The sequence below is a fragment of the Nothoprocta perdicaria genome, unplaced genomic scaffold (assembly GCF_003342845.1).
Source record: "Nothoprocta perdicaria isolate Ctin4 unplaced genomic scaffold, notPer1 scaffold_375, whole genome shotgun sequence".
Taxonomy (NCBI): Eukaryota; Metazoa; Chordata; class Aves; order Tinamiformes; family Tinamidae; genus Nothoprocta; species Nothoprocta perdicaria.
Window position 1 is genome coordinate 195,233 of NW_020455616.1, and position 11,059 is coordinate 206,291.

Below are 11,059 nucleotides of genomic sequence, written 5' to 3' on the forward strand. Positions count from 1 at the left end.
GACTAAAATGTTGATTGTCTTTTTAAAGAGAAGTTGAGATTCTCATGCTAATACCTGATTCAAGGAATTCAGGCTTTAAGTATTTATAACATCAGAGTCATGATAAGATCATCATATTTATTTCATTAGCTTCTAAAAGCTCCTGACAAGGGTGGAGCCTCACCTGTGCTAGGTGCCACACACAGTTTAGGACTGCTATTAAACACAGTAAGTAGGAAAAGGAAGCAGGTGCTTGTTTGTGTGGACAGCAGTGCTGTAGAGCTTGTTACATCATTATCAGCACTCTGTATGGCAACCAGAGTAAGTCATTTGTCTCTGCAAATGTTTCTGGTTTCTAGGATCAGCAGGATAACACCATGAACTCCTCCAGGAGCCCACATCCATGTCAAGGCACGGGAATGAAGGCATTGCTCTCTGAGAAGCAAGCAGCAACATCAGTAGGTTGATAGGTTCAAACCACTGGCATCTTCCTCTTGTTGGAAAAGCCTATRTTCTGGCATTACGGCCATCCTCAGACAGAGGATCTTCACCCCTGCTTTCACCAGGATCTTAAGGAGTCAGAACCTGGCATATCTGGAGAACACAAGGATGGGGAGTGGCAGCTGCTGGAAGTTATAAACAGGATCTGCACACACTGAGAGCCAGGTTTGTCTGAATGCATTAGATATCACTGGTATGGACTCTCACATACAATTCACTGGGTTTACCTCTGTAGACAGGTGTTGCTGTTAGAGTAGAGTGAGTTTAAGGGGTATCTGTCCTCCTCCTGGAGCAGACATCTTAAAAATTTCATCTGAGTAGTCATATTTGTGGGAGCAGGTGGTGCATTTGAGAGTGTTGAGGATGCTTGCCAGTGTAACTGCATGCTCACTCTGTCATCTTTGTAATGTTCCAGTGATCAGATGTTCCTGGTGATTAAAAAAAAAAAAAAAAAGGCAAATGTCATACCCATTATCCAGAATGGAAAGGAGGATCCATGCAACTATGGACTGGTCAGCTTCATCTCTATGTCTGGGAAGGCTGTTGAGCATATTCTGGAAGCAATTTCCAAGCACATAAAAGACAAGAAAGTGAGTGGGAGCAGCCAGAAGGGTTTATTGAGGGCAAAACCTGCCTTTCCAATCCGATAGCTTTCTACAATGAGGCACCTGTTTGCATGGACAAAAGAAGAGCCCTGGATGTATTCTGATTCATCTTACCATTGGTTTTAGCAAGACCTTTAATGTGGTCTCCCACAGTCTCCTTATAGTCAAACTGGTGAGATATGGTCCAGGTGGGTCCAGAGTAGGATATGAAGTGAATGGAAACATTTCTGGAACGCTGGTCTCAAAGATTCGTGCTCCACAACACGAAGTCCAATTAGTGTCTGGTTATTAGGACCATCCTTCATAGACACACATTGAGGAGGGTAACTGCTTAACGTCTTTAACAAGAAGATGCTGTGCACTCTCAGCAAGTTCATAGACAACAACAGTTTGGGGAGAGCTACTGTTGTGCTGCAGGATAGGACTGCTTTTCAGAAGGACATTGCCAGGCTGGGGAAAAGGGGCTTCCTCTCAGTGGCAGTTGCTGACAAAAGAGATGTTGGGAAGAACATGACTGCCACCACCAGAAGCTGGACATGGCGTGTCTGTGAACAAGGCAACCGAGAGGAAACCTGTCTGAGAAGGCTTTTAACTTCATTAGCTACTAACCTACATTTCTTCCTTCTGTTTCAACAGCGATGAAAAGTTAAATGAATTTTGCTGAAGCTGTTGGGAATTCCTCACCTCTCAGCGACTTGAGCTATTGAGCATCTGCAACTGGAAGGTCATAAGGGAAACTACTGGGGACTGTAGCTACTGCCACCATTCCTGACACTACTTCAAGAGCATTCAAGGTGTCCTGCAAAGCGGGTACGACTGGCTGCTGTTTATAACATTTGTTCCTTCCTGCCCACACTCACAAGGAGCTATCTTCTGATAATTTAGCATAGCAGTATTACTGCAACATACATGCTTGCCATGGCCATGTTCCCTCCACAGGGCAAGATTTGCCTTAGGTTTATCCTGGGAAGACTTTCCTTGTTTTGCCTACCTTCAGCTCATTCCTCATGGCTGACACTCTTGCCCATTTGTAGGAATATGCTGCACTGAAATTTTATTGCAGYATGCTGCTGTGAACACACACGCTTTGACTTTTCTTTAGCTAATTCTGTTTTTAATTCTACACTGTCACTGGCATAATTGTATCTGCTGGGACAGTCATAATATGTACCTCAATACAAAATGTTTACAAATTGTAAAAATACAAATACAGAAAGCCTGAGAGGCACTTAGAAATCATGCAGCCCTCATGTMCCTTTTGTGAAATACTTTTGTGTACTCCTGACTGCATGGACTATTAATGACATGGTAAATATGGACATTGATCTCTGTGACATGGCAGCCTCCTCCTTTCAACTCCAAAGCCATAGGATGTTATTTATCTTTCATTTATGGTTTTTAGCTAATGTTTCCTGTGGCAGTTTTATATCACAGGTTTTTCAAATATGATTTCCTGAAGCACTCTATCAAATATTTACCAACAATAAGAATGATGTGTGTGCCTTTCTGAATTAGCCTAATCAAAGGGCCCAGCTTTTCGCTCTTGAATTACACAGGATATCATTAAATGCCCAAAGAAGACCTAAGAACAAAGACTAAAAATTAGCAGTTGGTCATTTTCAGTGCTATGATATATTGTCACTCGGCTCATCACTAGAAGTTTTAAAGAACAGTCAAGGCAGGACAACCAAAAGTATAGTTGATTCAGACAGAGCAAACTGGATGGATGCTCTTTGCCAACCAGACAGACACAAGCTCCCCTCGTCCTCTTTTATCTTGAGACTTCTATCCTCATGCTCTGTGGGCCAAGCTACAGGCTGCTGCAGAGGTCACTGATTGTGTTCAGGCTCCAGGAGGTGTGGAAATAGCTACCTTGACACCAAGCCCAGGGATTTTCCCTAACCAATCCTGCAACACGGTTTGTGAAAGCATGACAAAGTTGCAGCCTTGGGTAGCACTGCCCTCGGGAGGCAGGATGGTGAAGGAGAAGGTGAACAGTCAGCACGTATTTATCAAGGGTAGATCATGGCAGGCAGTAGATTCCTTTCAATGATAAAATGACCGGATTTGTGGATGAGGGAAAAAAATGGGTGTCATTTACCTTGACWTTAGTAAGGATTTTGACATTACCTCCCACAATATCTTTGTATTGTCCCATTTGGGACATTGTGATCTGGATGGCTGGACAGTGTGACAGCAAGCAGAGTGCCGTGGGGGGATATCCTGGGACTTGTCCTGTTCAACAGCTTTCTCAATGACATCAGTGACCKGGGGGAGGTGAAAGGCTGCCCTCCTCTCAAGTTTTAAGATGTCACTAAACTTGGAGAAACAGTTCATACACTCCAGGGCAAGGCCACCATTCAGGCTGGAGAAGTTGGATGGCACAAGCTTCATGAAATGCAGCAAAGGACAAATGCAAAATCTGGCAGCTGGGAAGGAAGAATCCACTGAAATTATCCATACTGGGTATTGACTGGCTGAGTTATAGCTCTGCTAGAGGGGATGTGGGGGTAAGTTGGCAGTGTGCTGAGAGCATCCTGGGCTACATTAACAGAAGGTGATCAAGGGAGGTGACTATTCTGCTCTACTCGGCGTTTGTTACAACACATACAGAATGCTGAGCATAGTTTTGGGCCTCTTAGTACAAGATGGACATTGATAAATTGGAGTGATGTCAGTGGGGTGCGACCGAAATGGTCAGGAAACAAGCACTTGCTGACGGAGGGTAGAGGGAGAAGCTGAAGAAACCAAGGTTACTCCCCCTGGAAAAGAAAAGGCTTTGGGGGAACCCACCAGCAGCACCACCTCTGTACCCAGGCTCTTCACAGTTGTGCACTTCCAACTGTGCAGGAAAAGACAACGTGCGTAAGAGACAACGGTAAGTTGAAACAAGAGAGGTGCTAATTGGATTTAAGGACAATCGTTTTCATCATGAGGTCAGTCAAGTGTTGRAACAGATTACTCAGAGTTGTGCATCCTCATGCTTAGAAGTATGAATGATACAAAACTGTATAAAAATTATATTAAACAAATATAATACACATGGATATATTGTCTTTATACAGGTTATGTCTGTGACAGAATCCTCGCACTACAGAAATGCAGGTTAGAGGGGACCTCCTCCACTTGCCTAGCTCTGCTCCATCCCATTCCCTTGCCACAGACGAGGATTGTGACTGATCTTTCTCTGACTGGTTCTTAGACTTCCAGCGATAGTGACTCAACATCCACCCCAACAACTTCACTATGGAAGTTTTTATTGATACTTCATCTAATTTTTYCCTGGATAAGTCCCTGATTTCTTACCTTACTGACTATAAGCTGAGAACAGATCATTTCATTTGTCTTGGCAGCTCTCTCTTCTATATATGAAGACTATTATGGTCTTGCCTCAGCCTTCACTCTCCCAATTCTTTCAATCTTTTTTTTCTCATGAAAGCCTGAAAAAATATTCTTTTTATTGTCGCATTCATAGGCACTTCCTTGCTCCCATGCAGAGTGCCAGGGTGCCCACGCGTTAAGACACAGCAGGGTGCAGCTAGGTAGAGTTGCTAACAACATTTTTATGGTTTTTTTTTTGCTATTGAAAGAAATGTGCACCAGAACCAAAAAAGGAACCTGAGCTTCTTCAATCTCCCTTCCAAGGTCCCTGTCACTCCCCACAGACACTAAATTGTCTATTTCAGATTGTGCATGCAAAAAATAAATAACAAAAATATAAGATCAAGGTAAATTTCAATATTTTTCATGCTATTTATTTTGGCTATTCTATTCATGATAAGATGTGTAAAATAATTTCAAATTACCAAACTTTCTGGAGTTCACCAGGAGTGTAGCAGAAAATGTAAAATGCACAATCATGAAGGTCCCACCAAACTTAGATATTTGTTAAGTCTATGCCCTGTTGCTTATAGTCAGATTGTGTCACACAATTTCTGAAAAAGTTAATGGCTTTACTAATTTCAAATGGATAGGATACATGCCATAGGAAATACAGGCATTAGATCCCATTCTACAGAAATGTTCTCTGCCTACATAATTTGCTAATAATATACACCAGAAATACTGAAGTCCTGCAGATAAGCACACATTCCTCTCCCATCAGGTTACAAAGGCATGGCAGAACTGGGCAATATCTTATCATACAAACTCAGCTTTCTGCTTCTTTCATTCTTTACAAAGCTCATTTCCTATTTTGATATCAGATATACACAGGATCACTGCAGAGACCATAAACAAATTCTACTGTGGGATATGGAACTCCAGACAGAAAGTATCAAATTGGCAAGGARTTGTCAGGTACATGCACAACACAGGCTAGCAGAGGAGATGGCAGTTTCCAYCCCTTAATTCGGGAATAAAGGTACAGAAAGTCTTCGAGTAGGCTGTGAGATTGTACAGAGATCAGTAACAAGAGGAGAGGATCAAGACGAGCACTTTTTGAAATGCATTACTTTTTGGAAAGCCTGTTTAAATTCTTCATTAAAAGCTGTGTAGATGACTGGATTGATCAGTGAGTTTAGGTAACCTAACCATGTAAAAAAGTCCAGTAGGACGGGATGAAACCAGCAAGCATCCTGACAGATCGGCAGGACTAAGGACATGACAAAAAATGGCAGCCAGCAGATAATGAAAGCTCCCAGAATAATGCCTAGAGTTTTGGTGGCCTTTCTTTCTCTGGCAGCAGAAATTCTTTTCCTTTCCAGGACACTGTCTGCAAGTTTTATTTTAACATGACTGATGAATAATGGGGATCCTCCTGAATGCCCTTCRTGCAGGCTAGAGCTGATGGAGCAGAGAGAAGACCCAGTAGAGCCAGTAATCAGGTGTGCAGTAGTAAATCGTTTCCCATATAACGAAGGTGGCTTCAGAATCCTAGATCGAGCTGCTACATAAATTCTACCATACAATATTACAAGGAGTACGGTTGGGATGTAGAAAGCTCCACAGGTTGAGTAAATTGTATAGGGAATCTGATCCGTGTTCACAGTACACTTTTCAATTTCTTCATGAGCTTTCTCTTGTCTCCAGAAAAGTGGTGGCACAGAAATACTGATAGAGATCATCCAGACCACGGCAATCATGAGTGCTGCGCGGCCAGCAGTCCGGCGTTTGGCATATTCCAAAGCATCCGTGATAGCCCAGTATCTGTCCAGCGCAATGACGCAGAGGTGTAGGATGGAAGCCGTGCAGCACGTGATGTCTGAGGACAACCAGATATCGCACAACACTTGGCCGAAGGCCCACGTGTGGGTGACAGTGTAAGCAATACTGATGGGCATCACCAGCACGGACACTAAAAGATCCGTCACCGCCAAGGAACCAATGAGGTAATTTGCAGGTGTGTGGAGCTTTCTAGTCAGGATAATTGTAATGATGACAAAAGCATTTGCAAGGATCGTTGCCAGAGTTATAACAGACAGAAGGGCTGACAGTGAAATCTTCAGCCCTAGTAGTGTCCTTTCATCCAAAGCCAGGGGTGTTTCAGTGAAATTTAATGACTTATTTGCTGTGCTCTGGAGGGAGAGCTCTGCTGAGTGGTTATACTGAGTCATTCTCTGCTCTGATTTCACTTTCCAATGTAATCTCTGCTCTAATTGCACTTCCCAGTGTAATCTTCCTTCCACAATGAAGATGTTCACATCTTGCTGAAGCAGAACTTTTTATGCTGGAGTCCAAAACTAAACAATTACTAACTTCTTGCAAATGGAATCCTGAAGAATAGATGAGATATTCTTCAAAGCTAGGTTTTCCATCACATCTTATTTGAGGCCAATGTTAAAAAGCAAAATCTTGAYGTAACCATGCAAATATGATCCTGGCATCTGACAACATAAAAGACAGCGTAAGTGGCAGTAATGCAGGTGTTTTTCATTCTAATCTTACAACTTCTAATGTACTTGAAKACAAAATCATTCTTTATTATCTTCTCCTCGCACCTCTTTTTTGTAGTGATCTTCTGCAAAGTTGCATAACTCAGTACTGAAGAGTGAGTTGCCAAAGCAGAAACATGTAATTGATGTCCAATGTTTTGGACAAAATGATCCTCAAGATTATTTTTGCTTTCACTCCAGTAGCTGAATATCACATTTTTGTTATTTGAGGGACATTATTAGTACAGTGTCCAAGATATAATACAATACCGCCTGGATTCCTGCTGTAAACATGATTTCTGACACATTTTAAGTCAAGACAGCGCAGAGCTCTTTTCACTTACTCATCCAGGCCACTCTGTCTTTCTCTTCAGCACACATTCGGTCTTCAAATGTTGGAATCAAGTTTTGGTTACCAGAATTCAACGCTCTGGTGCTGAGGATCACAGAACATTCCAAGCACTGAGCTTGACTGAGCTTGGTTACGCCAACAGTGAATGATTCTAATGACTTGTGAGGTGGTGATTCCCTCAAAAGAGGAAGGATATGGCTGGTTATTGGTTAATGGGATCTGGAGAAAGAAAGAGAATATGTTAGCCCAGAATGATGATACAAGTAATGTGGAAGTTGAGCTATGAGTTTTAGATCAGCATTTCACAGCAACAGTCTTTCCCTATGCTTCTTCAGACTCACTTAGTGTAACCTGAAATCCTTATAAGCCAGAATAGAACTATCTAAAAAAGCTTGCCCTGAGACCTTAAGTCAGACCTACACCACTTCAGTAATGCAAGCTCATTGTTTCATGAAAGAGATTCAGAACAGGAGTCTGGAATGGGTTGAACGTATGCTCCGAGGGCTRGCAAGAGAGAAGCTGAACTTCTCCAAGAATGTAATTGCCCAGGCAGGCCTCCTTCAACCACCATGGAGCAGCACCTCTTAGAATCGTCAGCGGTGTGGCTTCACCACAACTGACAAAGAACTGAGTTTTACTCAGTTAGGAATCTGTGAAGCAACAGCAGGATATTTTCTTCTAAAAAACTACAAATAATCTGCTTCAGATGAAGCACTAAAACTAATGCATCCAGCAGATGCAATTGTAACAGAAGATAACCAAAGCTTTATTGTTTTGCTTTTTTTTTTTTTTTTTTGCGAACATTCACCCTTGGTGAGTAAAACTTACTTTAAGAGAAGCCTTTTCTTTTGAGCTGTATTGTTGTGATATGGTTGGGGTTCCTTAAAAAAAAAAATCGTATTTCACACTAGACTATTTCTCTCTTGCCCTTTTTTTTTCCTTCTCCTCTTTTTTTCTTTACGTTCAGGATGATTTTCAACCTCTCTTTCTCTGTCCATTTTTCTTGCACTGAGTAAAATTGCAACTTATAATAATTTTGAAATATGAGGATGGCCACAGGCTATTTGGTCTATTTTGACAGACCAAAGCCTACCAAAGTCATCTCTCTGACACGCTAGTACCAATGTTAAGGTAGAGTATAATTACAACCTAAGCATGTAGTTGAAATTTGCCCGGAAAATGTCTCTGTATCCAGAGATTTATGGTATCTTTGTATTAACTATCCCCCCGTGCATAAATTTTTCCAGGAATTTATCCTTTTTTTTTTTTTTTTCCTGTCCATTTGTCCATTTTGAGAACATTTTAGAATTCACTATATCCTGTGATGGGGAGTTTAAAAATTCAGCTATTTACTGTGTGAATTTCATCCTTTCGCTTGTTTTAAAACTAGTTCCTCATAATTTCATTTGCTGTGTTGCCCTTGTCTTAAAGAGACAGGGAATAATCATCCCTATCCATTTTCTTCAGGCAACTGTTCATTTAATGAACCGTGTTGTTACTCTTTGTCCATTCAGTTGTCCTGTATCTGGAAGTCAGTCCATACTTGCGATCATCCCTGATGTTACTGTGTTTGTTGGTAATATCAACATTTTTCTTACTTTCTCCCTTTTCGCATCTATCTATACTCAACTCCTCCTCCCATTTTTCTACCTAATCACAAGGCTCTCTGCAAGTCTGCCRAGTCATTCCTTGTCTTTACTGCCCCAAAGAGCTTTGCTTCATCAGCAGATATCATCGCCTCAATATTCATMTATTTTCCAGATCATTTAATATATTGGATAGTCTGAGCCTTCSTTACTTACCTTATTCAAGAGTGTCTGGCAAAAGGCCTTGTCAAAAGTAAATTACATCAGTTGGACTTGACTCAATCCATATACTCATCAGCTTTTCCTAATAACTTCAACAGACTTGTATGTAAGGCATAACTTACYTTTACAAGAGCCATTTTGACTGTTCGTCAAGACATCACATTTACTATGTGTACAGTGTACACTACTGTTTATTATAGTTTCTACAAACTGGCCACATAAAAACATAAAGCTTATGAAAAAGTAGTGCCCAGATCTCTTCAGAAATCTCTTTTATAAACTGACTGTCCTGCAGTTGCCAAGTACAAAGGGGGTTTTAAGCAGAAGTTGAACACTCCAATTGATACCTTTTTTCTTTCAATCTTGATTTCCATCAGTTCTCTTCAGCAGAGCACCATCTCATAGAGAAGATTTGTTACTGCTCATTTTGCACAGCAATAGAGGTTGCAGTTATCTGCTTTTACTCAAGTGAAGAAAAATTCCTAGGGACAATTATTTTCCTCTGGAAAATCAGGAAAAGAAAATTAGTTTTCTTAAACTAGACAATTAAGACAAATAACATTCAATCTCATACAGTCAATAAATGAAGCTTAATAAAGTCAARTGCAAGATCACAGATTCAACTGTATATTAAGGGGTAAAGAATACACATATTTACAAGATGTACACTCTCAAAACACAGAGGGATGAAAAGGCCATTCAACATATTTAACTGAAAACAACATCCCGGTAGGATATGTCACCTAGATAAGGAATATATGAGATCCATAGCATAAAAGATGCATACTGAATAGCAATTGAATATATTATCACCCCTGGATAATACCATTRTTTTCATTATTTGCAAATTATGATCTATACAATTGTAGCCATGCARCCTCATTCCTAAAGTTACCTTTACAGTGCAGAAGGTATCAGCCTGTGCAGTATCTCTGGCCCCCACAGGGCAGAGCACAGCAAGTTTTCATCTCAAGACCAAACTCCTCTTAGACAGGTTGGGTGCAGTAGCACTGTCCTTGGTCCATCTCTTCCTGGCCTCCAGCTGGTGTCCTTGGCCATGGGCTATAACTACTTCTTCGAAGTGCCTGAAATAGATTTAAGGKGAGGTCATAGCCTACCAGAGTAAAATTTATACATACCTCCAAAAACACATAAAGATGGATAGGGGCCGGCCCTTCAACTCAACTTCTGTGTCTATGCTTCCTTGAAAATTCCAGGAGATTAAGAAAATTGTAATAGTGACAGCTCCGGAGAGTTTGGAGGGACTTGGTCTTTTTAGATTATGAAATATAAGTACCAATATCTTCACCACACACACAAAAAAATTAAACTGGAAAAAAAAAAATTAAGACTGCAACTTTTTTTTTTTTGAACTTAGCAGACAAAGAGAAAGTTCACATCTGGAAGGTGAAGCTGGGCACATATTCAGTGTGAGCAAAAAGAAAACATTTTTAGCAGTAGAAAATTCCCTGTCCTGAGTCTTTACTTAAAACCAGGTACATTTGAAAAGATGCTTTGGTTCCAYCTACAGTTTCTAGGCTTTATAATAGCCTAGCAATAATAGAGCATGACCGGGGCAGCGTTTGAGGGTCTTCAGCCTGGTTGAAGATGACACTAAGTGGCTCARACTGTAGCAAGGTAGATTGACTGTTGCAAACATAAAATTAATAACATCAAACATAAGATTAATAACACCAAAAGATAATTGTGACACAGTGCCATCCTGTGGACACTGAACAGCTATAACTGTGGCTGTGTCAGGACAAAAAAGATGTCCTGAATGTTTCAAAGGAGATATTCACTTTRGAGTGTAAATGTAGTCCTGACATATTTCCATCCTTTCTAGAAAACAGATTGCCCTTCTGGAGGACAGGATGATTTCTGCAGAGAGCAATGTTTTGAGGCAGCTGACAACAGTTTCTGCCAGTGCGGACAGTTCTG

The 11,059-nt window shown here is 40.9% G+C and overlaps 1 protein-coding gene and 1 long non-coding RNA gene across 2 annotated transcripts; one reads left to right on the plus strand and one right to left on the minus strand.

Moving 5' to 3' along the window:
• The first annotated feature begins 219 nt into the window (after nucleotides 1-219).
• Nucleotides 220-1,933, plus strand: LOC112951873. The gene is made up of 2 exons (XR_003250286.1): nucleotides 220-645; nucleotides 1,722-1,933. It is a non-coding gene; the product is annotated as an uncharacterized LOC112951873 (long non-coding RNA).
• A 3,094-nt stretch (nucleotides 1,934-5,027) lies between these two features.
• HTR1D (5-hydroxytryptamine receptor 1D) lies at nucleotides 5,028-10,167 on the minus strand. The gene is made up of 3 exons (XM_026044663.1): nucleotides 10,014-10,167; nucleotides 9,466-9,620; nucleotides 5,028-7,529 (listed from the first exon to the last, which is right to left on the minus strand). Exon 3 carries the CDS (start codon nucleotides 6,638-6,640, stop codon nucleotides 5,510-5,512), a length of 1,131 nt encoding a protein of 376 aa, XP_025900448.1. The 5' UTR covers nucleotides 6,641-7,529; nucleotides 9,466-9,620; nucleotides 10,014-10,167; the 3' UTR covers nucleotides 5,028-5,509.
• Nucleotides 10,168-11,059: the final 892 nt, after the last annotated feature.